A 16299-nucleotide genomic window follows, 5' to 3' on the forward strand; every position below is an offset into this window, starting at 1 on the left:
AGCATGGCTGATCATCCGTGGCTTGACTATGACCCACATCATATGGAATAATTAATTAATGAATTACTGACAGATCAAGTAACATTCTTTAGCATTGCAGTGTGTTTGTTGTTCCTTGTAAATTCCATTCAATTCTAATCAATTAGTCTGTTATTTTTTTCTAATCATCCACTTTTATCCAAAGCCATATTTCCTACATACACGAGGTTACATGTTGATTTGTGCTGTGTTTCACCTTTCTAGCTTGTTTTTATTTTTCATTTGTCAAAGGCCTTTTCATGTCAGGTCACTAGTGGTGTCATGAAAACAAACACAGCCTGCTTTTAGCTTTGCTTTGAATACCTGTGGTTTAGTGTATTTACGTGTGTTTCTGTGTGATTTGTGTGTCTCTGAGCCTCCACCCATTTTACTAGCTCTGAAGAGTCAATAGTGAATCTGTATGTAGGCCCTCGTGGGATTATAGCTCGTCTCGCAGTTTATGATCCTTCACCTCGGTTTTTACGGATTTTGAACCTTCTTTAAGATGAAGCATCAAACCTTTGAGGATCCTGAGGCATCTAAAGATGAATCAGCTTCAGTTGGACTCTGCTTCAGACATTCTAAGAGGAGATGCCGACTACATGTGGACAACAACCTCCTCATCAACACACAATTGTCGGACTGTATATTTATAATCACACCCTCCAGTGACATTCAAATGAAGATGAGGTTCACTTTTGAGTCTGGTTCCTCTCAAGATATCTATCTCTTCCATCTAAGGGAGTTTTTCCTCACCTCAATCACCTCAGTCTTATTCATTGGGGATAAATACAAACACATATAAATCTAATATTAATCTTAAATTTCTCTATTAAATTAATCTTCATACAATATTAAATTTTTTTGTCTTATAAAGCTTGTAAAGCTGATTTGAGACAATGTCTATTGTTGAAAAGCTCTATAGAAATAAAATTGAATTGAATTTGAATTCGAAGTTGTAGAAGGAGTCTCAAGTGGGGGGGCACGGTGGCTTAGTGGTTAGCACGTTCGCCTCACACCTACAGGGTTGGGGTTCGATTCCCGCCTCCACCTTGTGTGTGTGGAGTTTGCATGTTCTCCCCGTGCCTCGGGGGTTTCCTCCGGGTACTCCGGTTTCCTCCCCCGGTCCAAAGACATGCATGGTAGGTTGATTGGCATCTCTGGAAAATTGTCCGTAGTGTGTGATTGCGTGAGTGAATGAGAGTGTGTGTGTGCCCTGCGATGGGCACAGGCTCCCCGTGACCCGAGGTAGTTCAGATAAGTGGTAGAAAATGAATGAATGAGTCTCAAGTGCCCAGTACGTTTTCTGCTACTGATGAATCTTTCTGCTTTCTTGATAACATGCCTATGTACATTCACACAAATCCTCTCCTATACACCTCATCTTCTCACTCCTTTTTGTCCTCCAATACACCCAGATCTCTGTCCTCTTCCCTTTTTTTCTCTCGGAACTCCTCTGACCATCTTTGTCGCTTTAACCTTTTTTTTGTAAAACAGTATAATAACCTCTAACACAAGAACATTTTCATCAACGCAGTGTGCTGTAAAAAATCCGGTAGTTTCCACGCAAGCGTCATCAGCACCCATGTTTCCAGACCTGGATTTCTCCCTGACACACGATCCAGATATGATGTGTTTGGACATGGGGAGCATCTGGAAAAAAAAAGGATGAGCGTTGACCCCAGACATGATCTTTAGAGCTCAAAGCTACGGCTATAAGCTACCTGAGATTACCACAGGAGATGCATTTACAGTGATATCTCAGGACCAGTAGACTTTACACAAAGCTGATCTTAAGTGAAATTTATGAAGATGCAGTTTTACTGTGCTGGAGCAAGACTTTATTCGACTTTAAGTCGAGGATAGTGGGCGTGATTTATGCGGGACAATATAACTCCGACATTTTAAATCTATCTTATGTTTTATAATGTAGTTTAAGTAATTCATTCAGCTCTTTGGTATGTGTTTGAGTTGCCATTGTGTGAGATCTGAGACATTAGAAGCTTCATCCTTGCCTTATTGTCTGAACCACCTTTCAGTAGACAGAGTCAATTTTGTGACTACATTAGCTGCAGATTTTACAAAAAAACAAAAAAAAGGCTGCTAAACCAAACCATTTCTTGTTGCTAGTTTGGAACCCTGAAGAATACTGTACCTTCTGTAGCTTCACCTAGAATCGTATAATCTTTTTAACTTATAAACATACTCTATATCTTTGTTTATGCATAAGCGTATACATTAAGTCTAGTCAAGAATATACCCATCTATGTCTTTAGTACATGATCTATCATGAGGAACATCTAGCAGTTTAGGCATTTAGTGTATCAGGTTCCAACCCTTGTTTCCCCTGCTATTTATCACACACAGAGAGTCAAGGACAAGGACCCACTAGCATTCAAGACCATAACACTGGGTATTCACCAGGTACAGCATTGAACACCGGTGTGATGTCAGTGTGATGTTTTGTCACTAGGCTCAAACCACCACCACCCCATTGGTGTGCTGGGGATGCTGGCGATCACTAGTCGTAAATTTCAGCTTGACCACTATGAACTAAACAGCTCTCATTCGGTCACTCTACTGTTCAGCACACCAGATGGCAGGCTGTCTCTATTCCTTTATCTTTCCGATTCCACTGAGTGTGCTAATATTTCTCCTAATGTGCACCACATGCTGGTCAGTCATAACTTCCTGTTTTTTCCAAGAAACAAGCATCAGTTTTTGTAGGTTGTTACAGATCCTAGTGGGAACAGTTTGCTGATTGGGTCTTTGCAATCAAGTCAAAGGCTTTTCATGTGGTGAAATGTTTCATGGTGACCTTATGACAGCTGCTCTCCATACACAGCTGTAATTACAGCTGGTTCAGGAAAGAATTTGAGGTTTTACTTCATATTCAATTAGCAGGGCTTGCACTGTAAATAGTTTATCTTAATACAGAAAAAAAGGCTTTGCTGTTGTTTTTGTAAAAAAAAAAAAAAAATTATACGGATTTCTAGTCCCATATTCTGTAATCATTGTACACACACACACACACACATACACATTACACATCGATGTCTATGGCTACACTCCTTTTTATTTCAGTGAAACTGAATTGTCAGGTTGGTGACTAAAAATGCCACCATATAGAACAAAAAAAAAGAAATCTAAAGAATATCTGAAAATCATAAAATTCCCTGATCAAAAAGTATATCATATAAAACACATTTTTAACAAACACTACAAAAATAAGCAAAATGTCCTGCATGGTTCTTCACATTCAGATTTGAGTCGTTCCTTTTGGTCCATGAAGCGATCTCTCAAGGAGACGTTGTGCTCTAACTCGCCTTTACAACAGCTAAGAGCGAAGGGACATCCGGGACAGGAACACTTTTGTTGCCCTTCTGAAAGTTCTGCTTTCTCTGGACCTGTGATGATTTTGTTTGGCAGATGTCATTCAGCAGTTTGGCTCCATGTTCCATTGACCCATTGTGTTTATTTGGCCTTGAAAGTTGTTCTGCAAATTACAGTCTGTGATGTATTTCAATGTAGAATTAACAGACAAATCATCATAGAATTATAGCATGTAGATGCTGATTCTAAAACAACACAAAACATACTGTATATACAAATATCTAACAAATGCACAGCATTTTTAACAAACAGCACTCTGGATGCTTGGAAAGAAATAAAAGAGGAAAATCAAAGCTCCAGTTCAGACAGAGAGATTTAACTGAAGGCGCTGGTTTGTCATTTCCTGCACAGGTATATGTCTCTCATGCTCTTCGGCGTGTTGGTAGGATTTGGGCATATTCTGAAAGCCGCATTCAGCCGACTGCTCCTGAACTGGACTGGCATAAGGCTCTTCGTCTCCGCTGCTGCCCAGTGACGTCTGGCTGACGTACACCATGATAACATCACCCGTGAAGTTCATCACCTGGCCGGTGGAGATGAATGTGGTGTTGTTGTTTCCTGTCACCTGAGCTGGCAAAAAACACACGCAATTCAAATTTTAGATTCTTTTTATCTCTTGGTTGTAGACACAGTTTTCCTAGATTCTTATTTGTATATGAAACCCCTCCATTGTCCTACAGTGCTCTTTTACACTTTTTTGTGGAACACTGTTACAACCTGGAACTAAAACTGACTTCTTCATCGGTCCTTCATTTTTTTTTAAGGGGGTGGGGGGTGGGGGGGTTGTTTTTATATTTCCACAATTATTTAATGAATGAAAAAAGAAAAAAAGAAAATAAAATAACAGGCAACGGGCACATAACGGGCATTTTTAATGAGGTGATTATTTATGCTGAGACATTTACTGACTCGAGGAATTGTAACGTATGTATTTTATCACACTAATTTTATTTGTGCTATTATTGTAATAATGTCAATATTTTGAATTCAAAATTTGCAAATGGTCTGATGAATAAGCTGACCAAGCTTATCTGCTATGCATACAACTCAACTGTTGTTCATAGCTTTCATTTCATCGGGTTTATGGCCAATACACTCATACTGTATGTAAACCGTTCTGAAACTGTTGCAACAACATTGGAAGCACATAATCATGTAGTGTGTCCTTGTATGCCGTATCTTTATCATTGCCTTTCCATGAACCTAAAAGACCGAAGCTGTTCCAGCATGTCATGCATGTCCTGTGCACTAAGTTAAGACATGTTGTGCTAAGGTCGGAGTGAAAGAACTCAAGTGTCCTACACTGAGACGTCTGCTGACTCAACCTCACTAACACCCTCGGGATGTAGTAGAACACAGGCTCTACTCCAGATATCATCATCCAACATCAAGACCTGATCTCACTAATGCTCTTGCGGATGAATGGGCGACCGATCTCAAAAAGTATCTAGTGGAAAGCCTTCCCAGAAGATTGGAGTTCATTATAACAGAAATAAAGGACTATATCTGGAAAGGCAATTACAAAAAGCACATTTAGGTGTGATGATCAGTTGTGTACAAAAACCATGGCTTTGGATTATAGTGAAATCTGTGTGTAGTCTGTAAAATTCAGCACTAGTTTTCCTTTCCTGGAGTCAAAGCCGTATTAAACATGCACCATGCTGGCATGTGGTAATAACAATGATTTGAATATTGTGCTAATATGTCACCACTGTTAGGCTCAGACGTCACATTATTAAACCGACGGCACAACCTGATTTTATCATTCAAGGAAGGAAAAAAGCGGCTGAACGTAATTTGTGCCTAACTGTCCATTTCACGCCTGCCTCTACATCCGTTACTTCAACATCAGCTCTTAGTTAGCAGAAGATATTTTTGGATCTTCTGGGTTAAAAAAACATACATAGTTTCCTTCCGCCTGGCATGTCGACAGAATTTTAGACAAGTTCCCTAAATAGGGTGGATTATTTTACTTCAGCAGGCACACGACAGAGAGACAGACTGGCAGTGAATCATTCTTCATACATCTTTTACTCATTAAGCCATGGTTTATCACGTGCCAGAGCCCCGCTGTCCACTTTGGCGAGGCTTGTTTTTTTTACCAGTGCTGTTTACTGGAAAATCATTTATGGAGGAGCCGTGTTTATTTAATAATATATCACTTAATATGCTCTAAAAGGATGTATTAAAAAGATTCCCTTACGGTTTACTTTCTGCAAGGATTCCACTTAAAACACTACAAATCCTACACTATGGAGTGAAGTTAGTTAATGTTACGGGAAAGGGGTGTTTATCATGTCTTACTTTAGGCCGTATATATCGCGATCGAATCCCTGGGAGAAAAAACGATGAACCTTCTTGAGCCGAGTGACTCGTGGAGATGTTTGAGCAGATCTTGTTTTAATTTTGAATATGATTATTTCAGCATGTAAAATGTCTGGAATTTAACACACTAGATGATCCGTCTATATTTCTATGAAATAAAACGTTGCCGAAGTTTTACTCGTCGGTTTTGTAATACCCCGCAATATGCACAGCAAATACGTCTGCCGGTCAAGGCATGTCAAGAGCAGAAGGTGGAGATATTTATTTTTTTCTCTTCTTAAAGTCATCTTGTGGTCAAAAATAGAAACTGCACCAATAAATATTAATAGAGGTCCATCAGGGCAGGAATCACGCTGCCCCTATGACAGCAATCAGGACTGTTAATGACATGGTTGCCAGACTCACTATTTTTAAACCAAACTGATGAGTGAATTTTTAAAGTAGTGTAAATGTTTGCTTTAATTTATCTCGAGGTGATGTGGTTATTAATGAACTCCTTCCCCAATAAAATCTAACGTCACAAGTCACAGTTGTGCAACAAGAATTGAAATGTCACCACTTCATCACCTGGGTGTTTTTAGATCTACAACAAACAGCCTTACCACAGGTAAGAGCAGCCTCAGAGCTCTGGCTTTGGATTTCCAAGTCCACATCAGCTTTGGGCTGGTTGTTATCTGCTCTGGAGATAAGCGGGAGCCCCTGGTTGTTGCTTGTGCTAAGCGATGATAGCACGACAGTGGAATCGATGCTGCAACATTGCGGTTCTTTCCTGTCAAATGTGCTTGTGTCACTTTGTATATCCCTGACCTCTGACGTGACCTCCTTGCCGGCTGCACTGCTGTAGTCCAAGTAGAGCTCCTGAGAGCCTTGCAGGCATCCAGGAAGGCTCTCAGTGTAGCAGTTCCCACACAGAGGAGACTCTTTCAGGCTCACATCGCCTTCCTTCCTCGGTTGGGCGACCACGTTCTCCCCCTGAGCACAGGAGCAGCAGACGGCCAGGCCTGTAGCCACCAGCTCACTGCAGTCCTCGTTCTCTCCCACCTCCATCGGCTCCTTCATGATCAAGCAGCTGCAGGAGCTGCCAGGAAGCGGAGAACCTGGACCCTCAGAGCCCTCGCTGGAGCTGCCTGATGATCCATCGGCCTGATCCCGTTCCAGCTGAGAGGAATGTGTGGTTTTCTTGTTTCCTTGAGCCTTGTCTAGGCCAAGGGAATCACAATTGGCTTTGGAGCACATGCTCAGGTATTCTGTGGTTCCTTCATCCTCCTGAGATGTGATCTCGTACAGGGGGCGGTTGCTATGGTACGGTGGTGTTAGTGTCTCCTGGGGATGGACAGAGGAATAGTTATGAAAAACTTTTATTTTAGCAAGATTGTTTCAGAATTACTAACAATGACGTGTGCTGAACTACTGAACATAGTTAAAAAAATATCTGTTCTTTCTTTCTTTCTTTCTTTCTTTCTTTCTTTCTTACTTTCTTTCTTTCTTTCTTTCTGTTCATCCCGATCTAAATAGATACATCAATTAAACCTAAAAAATGTGGTGAAGCTTTCTATAACATCACGATATCTTGTGTCATGGACATTCCATCACAATTAATGACACTAGAAATGGATAATTCATTCATTCATTTTCTACCTCTTATCCGAACTACCTCGGGTCACGGGGAGCCTGTGCCTATCTCAGGCGTCATCGGGCATCAAAGCAGGATACACCCTGGACGGAGTGCCAACCCATCGCAGGGCACACACACTCTCTCATTCACTCACACAATCACACACTACAGACAATTTTCCAGAGATGCCAATCAACCTACCATGCATGTCTTTGGACAGGGGGAGGAAACCGGAGTACCCCGAGGAAACCCCCGAGGCACGGGGAGAACATGCAAACTCCACACACACAAGGCGGAGGCGGGAATCGAACCCCGACCGAACGGCGAACGTGCTCTTGTGTCCCTTAAATGCATTCTGGACAACAGTGTGCTTTTTAATGTTGAGGCAATAGTTTGAGGAAGGAGCACACATGAGTGTGATGGGTCAAGGGTTTATGCCAGTTTCCTTCTCTTTTATGGAGAACCTTTAAAAATGTGTGATTTACCAATCAGATAGCTCGGACCTAAAGAGACACCGTTAGCTTCTGCCTATTAAATGATTAATCAACTGATAGACATTGTACAAAAATCTGAGCCGTGATTTTTGCTTCTTGTTTACTTACTTGTTGGATTCTGCTCTGTTTAATATTCTGGACACAGGTTCGTAGATTAACTGTGAAAAAAAAAACAAAAAAAAACAAACATCAGCACCAGCACAGAAAGAAAATGTAAAATAAAAGCGTTTCTCAACCCATCATACCTGAGAGGATGTTAATTTTTTCCTTGTAGCAGGAAAGAATCACTGCAAATATGATGATTATGGCACAGGGTATTGCCACAATGACCCACGATGTTGAAGGCTCTAGAGAGCGGATGCAGAAAATATAGATGAAAACCTGCATATATCTCATTTCCTTACTGCTGCATTAAACAAACATGGAAGATCACGTACCAAAAGGCGGCCCACACACCACATCTGCTTCAGCGCTGCCCGGCTTTTCCTCAGTCTTGCTAATGGCTTTACAACTGAAAACAGATCAGACTTATCAGCACAGGAGCCTTCAGCAAAAACTGCCACTTCTTTTTTTTATCAGTCTTGATCGTTCCACATACGGTTACCACAAAAATGGTCGACTAAGGAAAATAAGCTCTTTCCAAGGGAAGTGGTGGAGAAATTAGTCATACTACCGCAGTGTGGTAAGACTGCGGGGGCTTTTAAAGCGCCTGTGACCTGAGAGCACCGCCAGAAAAACAGCACTCGTGAGAATGAGAGCTGCAACTGCACAAATGAAACTTGTGTGTGTGTGTGTGTATTATTCTGTGTGTGTTTGTGTCTGAAAAACATCATTTTAAAGCACAGGCTACTGACTGCGGTTAATTCGAACACCTCCGATGGCTCGACGCGTTACTCACTCTGTCCATTTCTTGCATGCTTCTGCTGAGTTGGAATCAGAGAAATATCCATAGTCGCATTCCTTACATGACTGTTTGCCAGGTTCTTAAATTACAAAGCAGAGAAAAATAACAAAGCAGAAAAACATTAATGTACTTTTTAAGACACACCATCATGGTTTAACCACATAAACTGAGAGCATGTTGTTCATCTTAAAGCACATTTTCAGTAAGTACCATAAAAAAATGAATAACTGCAGGAATACTAATGGGAATGGAATGTAGTTACAAAAATGATGAGCTTGACATGCAGTAGGACCGGACACAATATCTACTACTTTAGGATTGTCCACCTTTACCAGTAACACCACAGTTTGTAAATACACGCTACTAGACTAGAAAAGGTTACTTTAACAGTTAGCATCTTCCTAAAACTTAGGGATGTGGGAGCTCAGTGATTAAGGCGTTGGACTACTGATCAGAAGGTCATAAGTTTGAATCCCAGGTTCACCAAGCTGCCACTGCAGGGCCCCTGAGCAAGGCCCTTAACCCTCAATTGTATAAAACATAAGTCACTCTGGATAAGGTTGTCTGCCAAATGTAAAATGTTTCTGTTCATTTCCTTAGCAGCAGCTTTGATAGTAGTTTTGGCCACAAGGTTGATATATATATATATATATATATATATATATATATATATATATATATATGTGCAGGTTCTAATACATGATCATTAGACAACAACTTTACACCGGAACTTCTAAACTCGACGCACTACAAAAACAGATTTTAAAAAGTGTTAAATTGTTCATTTGGTTCAGTTTATTTCACCTTTTTGGAAGACGCAAAGGTAAACACTTTGTCACTGTTAGAGAAAATGCTAGAAGTTTTTCATCATGGTAAAATGTTCATGATGGACGACTTTGTGTGTGAGAAAATAAGGCTGTGTGTGCAGCTTGTATAGACAATACACAGTATTACATAGAACTACAAATATATAAAGTAAAAAGAATAAAGAATGAATTGAAAGATAGAAAGAAAGAAAGAGATATTGATGGACTTGGAAAATTGCTGTGATATAAGAAAAATAAAACTCGTCATGATGTGCTGTTATTATCGTTGTATTGTACTGTTACGATCTCATAACAGTGTTTCCTCCCTTAATAACTGCATATGTTCTGCGATACGTGTCGATTAGCATGTTGTACGAACAAGCTTTAGATCTAATCTAACTGAAATCTGTATAATTAAAGGATAGAGTTGATTTAACCTTAAAACACGTGTCATATTTTTATCACCACTGATTAAATGTATAAAATCATCCAAACGAACGATATCGCACGCCATCAGTACGACAAAATATCAACATCTGTACACTATGGTAACGTCTCCTATTTTGTGTCAAACCACAAACCACAGCAGGCCACCAATTCACTGAGTTTGTAATTATGAGTCATTTATTTTGAGTCACATCGATCCTTTTAGTGCTGGAAAAGAACCAAAATCAGCGCTAGTAGTTTGTGGAGTAGTTCAAGGTACTCATTTGTCAGTGTATCAAGAAAAGTAACTAATAACATTTGAGTTGGATGCAATGTGCTGTAGCTCATAAGGTCTTACCCCCTGCGAGTCCTTGGCCTGGAGGACAGGGTTTGATTTTATCACAGAACTCGCAGTAGGTGGTGGTACACTGGAAGCCGTCTCTACACCGACAGGATTCAAGCTCAGTGTTGCTACTGGGAGTGGGACGAAAAAATCCTTTCCCTGTCACAGAGGGAGAGAGAGAGAGAGAGAGAGAGAGAGAGAGAGAGAGAGAGAGAGAGAGAGAGAGAGAGAGAGAGAGAGAGAGAGAGAGAGAGAGAGAGAGAGAGAGAGAGAGAGAGAGAGAGAGAGAGAGAGAGAGAGAGAGAGAGAGAAAGAGAGAGAAAGCGAGAGAAAGAGAGAGAGAGAGAGAGGCAGAGAAAGAGAGAGAGAGAGAGAGAGAGAGAGAGAAAGAGAGACAGAGAGCGAGAGAGAGAGAGCGAGAGAGAGAGAGAGAGAGAGAGAGAGAGAGAGAGAGAGCTCTATTATGGCTTTATTTTACTGTTCCCACTAGTAAAATAAAGTATTGGCACCCCATTCATTAATATTTAGTGAAGCCTCTAATGGAGGATTTTTTGGAGGGTAACTTTTGTCACAGTTTTTTAACAAAGACGGAGTTTGATCTGGACGTTCTTTATAGTTTAAGGTTTGCACCTAGTTTTCAGTGGGGTACAAACCCCAAAAACCATTGCTTTGTCAAATGATATCTGAGGTCATCTAGGTGAAAGTTTTTATCTAGTTTCAAGTCATAACCTCCTGGCAGAAGTAACCAAGATGAAGTCTCTTCTCAAAAGCCACTAAACTGGGAGGGAAAAAACCTAAAGCATCAGTGTTCCACTATAATATGCGTGATGGTTTGCATTTACAAAAGGTGTTTTTTAGTGACTCACGTGTAACTTTTCCATTCTGATTGTTCTGATTTTTAAAAAATCGGTGTCCTTGCCGTAACCTCATATTTACACTCTGTCCACTTGTTCATAAGGTTTCTGAAATCTATGAGAATTTTTTATATTGTTATGTCAACTTATTGTGTATAATGTGTATGTGTGTGTGGGGGGGGGGTGTTGGAGGCTAATTTTAGTAAAGGGTGGCAATAATTATGGAGCTGATATAGTTTTAAGCCAATGGAATAATGAAGATGAATGTCTGACCTTCATCACAGAACTTCTGTGGAAGACACGCCTCCTCGGTGTTATATTGTGACTGGTACTCGTTCTTCCCACACGGCCGACACTTGGTGTCACTGTCCTCGGTGCAATACGCAGACAGATATGTTCCTGCGTACAGGAGAAAGACTTCAATGAATTTATCATGTTGAAGTTGCTCACATAGTTCCTGCATTATTCAGAAGCAGAGCAGAGCCACTGAGCTGTTTTGATGAAGCAGAGACTAAACTGAGGTTTTTTTATGCTGGAGAAGGGTTGTGTGGCTACGTGGGTGTTCCTCTTTTACACACACACACACACACACAAATACACACTTCCCCTTCGAATCTCAAAACATTTCAAAGCTTTATTCAAAGCTTTGCTTTGTACCAAAGTATTCAGAGTTTTCTATAGCAAATGGAAAGGACTGGAAGATTATTTACCTGGTTTGCACATGCTACAGCACTTCTTGCCTTTCCAGAGGTACTGATTTTGAGCGCATGTTGGTTTGGCGTGTTTTCTCTGCAACAAAAATAATATACGAGTACATTTACATTTACATTTACAGCATTTTTTACAGACGAGTACAAAATGTTCAATCATGGGAGTTTAATCTGATAACTGATTACACTTAAACTGCAATGTTTTCTATTAAAATTCACAACTTTGTGTGTGTTTTCCTGTGTGTTAAATTCTAAAGCAATGTCATGCTATGATGTGAGATGTTATACTATTCGAAATGTAACCGATACGGTCGCTACAAGACCCTTCACAGAACATACTGTACACGCTAAACCTCTTATAGTGTCAGAATCAAGTCTCGTGAGGTCTCCTGAGGTCATGACCTCAGAGAGCGTACAGGGTTTATAGCCACTAACCACTTCCCTGCTGATACCACAAAAAAAACGTGCACTGGTTTTTACCCCTAGAACAGTTTCATCTGTTAACTAAAATGCAGAGTAGTAACATCCAAACTAAGGCACTGAATCGCCAAGATCAGCAGAAAGGAGCGGACAAGCCACGTGTTCCACTTAGTCGACTTTTTTAATGAGCTGCAAACGATATTTGGGTTCAATTCCAGAAACCCGGTTTGGCGTGGCCACCCAGTGAACTTTGTAATTTAGTTTTATTATTATTTTTTATACAGTGGTTATCACAGAAATAACAGAAATGATTGAACGACTCTCTAAGCCTCTGCAGACTCTAATTAAACTTACATTCGTTTTTATTTATTTGCCAGAAGCCTTTATCCGAAGCGACTCATGGGTCAAGCCGAATCCAATCGGAGCATAAAGTTCCAATAATCGCTGGGAGTTGACCTCACAACCTTCGATAGCCCTCGACTTTAACAGCCGAGCTTTCCAGATGATTTAAAACTTTACAGAAGTGAGTTGTTAGTATTTCCTGATGAACTTTATTTCCACTAGATTGTGGTTTAAACATCTAGAAGAGAAAAAAGCATCCTGGAATATTTCTGGAATGAAAGGCTTTCATCCATTTCATCTTATTTCATCCATGGTATTCAAATATTCATTGATGATTTCCACTGTGTTGCATAAATGCATGTTAATTAGTGGTTTGTACATTTACATATCATGTAAATAATTGAAGCCATAACCTGAGAAATAAAATGATTTAGAAAGACAAATCATACAAATCTAAACATATTAATGTTTAGAGTTGCTTTTCTGCTCACCACAAGTTTTGAGTTGCTACATATACAGTACAGTCATCCTGTAAGTTTCAACCAAAGATTCTGGCTGCAAAACTGCTGCTTACTCGACGTTCTTATGGTTTTCTTTCTCACACTATTCTGTGTAACCTCTAGAGACTGTTGCATGTGAAACTCCAAGAAATCAGACATTTCTGATCTGAATAACAAATATGCAAATCTGCCTGATGAGCACTAACAACCATGCCTTAAATATTTTAAAGAATTTAAGGTAAAGGTAAATATTTTAGAATTATTATGTTTGAGTAAGGTGGGCACGGTGGCTTAGTGGTTAGCACGTTCGCCTCACACCTCCAGGGTTGGGTGTTTGATTCCCGCCTCCACCTTGTGTGTGTGGAGTTTGCATGTTCTCCCCGTGCCTCAGGGGTTTCCTCCGGGTACTCCGGTTTCCTCCCCCGGTCCAAAGACATGCATGGTAGGTTGATTGGCATCTCTGGAAAAATTGTCCGTAGTGTGTGAGTGCGTGAGTGAATGAGAGTGTGTGTGTGTGTGTGCCCTGTGATGGGTTGGCACTCCGTCCAGGGTGTATCCTGCCTTGATGCCCGATGACGCCTGAGATAGGCACAGGCGCCCCATGACCCGAGGTAGTTCGGATAAGCGGTAGAAGATGAATGAATGAATGAATGAATGAATGAATGAATGTTTGAGTAAGCTGCCACTGTTGGGCCCTTGAGCAAGGCCCTTAACCCTCTCTGCTCTGGAGGTGCTGTATCATGACTGACCCGATATTACATGACTGATATGTGACAAAATAAAGGCTTCTATTCAGCCGAGGAAACACTTTCTTTGTAGGTACTAAATTAACAACAGGGATGTGGAAGCTTAGTGATTAAGGCATTGGATTATAGAGCAGAAGGTTGTGAGATCAAATCTCAGGACCAACAAACTGCCACTTCTTGGGCCCTGAGCAAGGCCCTTAACCCTCAATTGCTTAGTTGTATGAAATAAGAATAAAAATGTATAAGGAAAGAATAATAAGGGTGTCTGCCAAATGTAATAAGATCATGTTTTGATGTATTATACATAAGCATTAATTTCACTATAAACATGTCTTAGAAAAATAAAGTGTGTAAAGGTTTGACTGGAAGTGTATCAATATAACAACCTCTCTTGTCCAATTGTATGCTTTGTGCTATGATAGCATAAGTAAGCCTGGAGACATGTTTCATTGTCTGTGTGGTTTCAGAGCCTGGATTCAAACGAAGCGTGAGAATGGAGACAGGAAACCCAAAGGAATGTCCAGAACTCATTTCTTATCCCTCTGCATCCAACAAGCAGGGTATAACAAGCGACATGAAATATTTGTGTTGACTAAATATATAAGAACATGGTCAGTGACACCCTGAATAATTACATGGTAGAAAATAAGCATACAACGGTGACTGTTGTCCCAGCATTCAACCGTGTTCAGCTCGTCTTTCCAGAAACCGCTATATCATTTCAATCAATCTTGTGTTACAAATTGGGTGCCATAAGAGAGAGAGAGAGAGAGAGAGAGAGAGAGAGAGAGAGAGAGAGAGACAGAGCGAGAGAAGTAGTTTTGTTTGTCAGTATTGGATCTCTTGTTTGAAACAACAGTATTACAGTCATGTCCATCACTCACGCAAGAACAACATGGTGCATTTTAAAAACCAGTTTTCCTCCAACCGCAGAGTTTGCATAACTGCTACGGTGAAAGTTTAGACCTACTTAATTTAAAGCCTTGTCTATCAATGCAATGCATGTCTTTTGTTTAATTACAAATTTAGGACTACTTGCAATGTGCACCTTGTGCTTAATAAACGTGTCAAAACAAAACTTCAGTGTGGCCAAACCTTCTCATTCCTGTGAGAATCGCCTTCTCTGAATCGCTTCATCTCTCCGATTCGGTGCCGTCTGTCGAGCACAAGTTCAGACCCGCAGGTCTGTGATGCAACGTTAAGCAAGCTCACATGCTTTTCCCTCAAGGGTGCAAGAGATAAGCAAATTACACAGCTATTCAGTGACGGAATAAAGGAAAAATGAATGAATGAATGAAGAGCTATCAGTTTAAGTAACTTTCTAAGACTTTGAAGCTACAGATTTGATGATCAGGGGATGTTTTTAATTTAATGATAGTTTTGAAGAGCTGGGAGTTTTTGAGTTACAGTTTTATCTTTACAGTAAACAGTGGACAGTGACAGGTTCATGCAAATTCATACATTTGATCAGATACTTAAAGACTGGAGGCATGCGTGTCAAACTGAAAACAAGGTTCAGGTCATCCTGGTGTGCAAACGAACGTGGCTTAAAAGTTTTGAAAGTATGGAAAAGTGACATCTTGGGACCTCAGGCGTTTGTGATTTATTCATTTTTGTGATTTTTGATTTATTCATTTTTTGAGTATTTTGTAATTATTAGCCGTTTATGGCCTGGACATCTGAATCCAAGATTTTTATCATGTATAACCTTTGACCCCCTAGTTTAATGGAGCAAACATGAAAATCTGTACATTCATTCAGATAAAGAATCCTACTGAGTATGATCGCAAAATCAATCCCCCCCCCCCACACACACCCACACACATACACCCACACACACACACTGTAATGCCAAGAAACACTTCCACATGTCAAGTTCCCAAGTTAAAAAATAAATACACAAAAAAAGAGGCTGGATGAGACTTCAGAAAGAAAGAGAGAGAGAGAGAGAGAGAGAGAGAGAGAGAGAGAGAGAGAGACTAACAGAGTGATCTGGACTCATTTACAGCCTGTGGTTGCATCTGGATGTAAACCAACATCCACTGATTCCAGTAAAACAGTGCAAACAGCTCTGCACTTTAACTCCTTGTAATGACCATCTCATCTCCATCATCTAATGATCTCTGACAGAAATCCACGTGATTAAGCACAGATCATGAAGCACACATGACACATGAGGCTAATATGCATGAAAGAAAATGAATAAACAATGAAGAATCTTACCTGGATACACAAGGCAAAGACCAGGCAGTAGATCCAGCCTCGAAATATCCAACTGGTGGAGAAATAAGCTCTCATGATGTGTGTGTGTAGTTTATACAGTGACCAAGTAAGATCAGTAAAACAGTTGTGTTTGTTCTCTCCCAGGCTTCTGCTCCGTGTGTGTGTGTGTGTGTGTGTGTG

At 40.4% G+C, this 16299-nt stretch overlaps 1 protein-coding gene across 2 annotated transcripts; it reads right to left on the reverse strand.

Moving 5' to 3' along the window:
- Positions 1–3074: 3074 nt before the first annotated feature.
- Positions 3075–16299, reverse strand: tnfrsf11a (tumor necrosis factor receptor superfamily, member 11a, NFKB activator). Of its 2 annotated transcripts, none has more exons than XM_060862046.1 (10): positions 16120–16299; positions 11889–11967; positions 11452–11577; positions 10340–10483; positions 8744–8828; positions 8283–8356; positions 8091–8192; positions 7954–8003; positions 6339–7059; positions 3075–3981 (listed from the first exon to the last, which is right to left on the reverse strand). In XM_060862046.1, exons 1-10 carry the CDS (start codon positions 16192–16194, stop codon positions 3713–3715), a joined length of 1725 nt encoding a protein of 574 aa, XP_060718029.1. In that variant the 5' UTR covers positions 16195–16299; the 3' UTR covers positions 3075–3712. The 2 variants fall into 2 exon arrangements, with proteins under 2 accessions (XP_060718029.1, XP_060718030.1); XM_060862047.1 differs by having other exon boundaries at positions 3777–3976.

The sequence above is a fragment of the Tachysurus vachellii genome, chromosome 25, assembly GCF_030014155.1.
Source record: "Tachysurus vachellii isolate PV-2020 chromosome 25, HZAU_Pvac_v1, whole genome shotgun sequence".
Lineage (NCBI taxonomy): Eukaryota > Metazoa > Chordata > Actinopteri > Siluriformes > Bagridae > Tachysurus > Tachysurus vachellii.

Excerpts from the sequence above, each read along its gene's own strand:
- tnfrsf11a (XM_060862046.1), bottom strand. The coding sequence starts at position 16,194 with ATGAGAGCTTATTTCTCCACCAGTTGGATATTTCGAGGCTGGATCTAC. Across the intron at positions 11,578-11,888 it reads CTGTAGCATGTGCAAACCAG|GAACATATCTGTCTGCGTAT; the intron begins GTAAATAATCTT and ends TCCTGTACGCAG. Across the intron at positions 3,982-6,338 it reads TGAGGCTGCTCTTACCTGTG|CTCAGGTGACAGGAAACAAC; the intron begins GTAAGGCTGTTT and ends GTTTTTTGCCAG.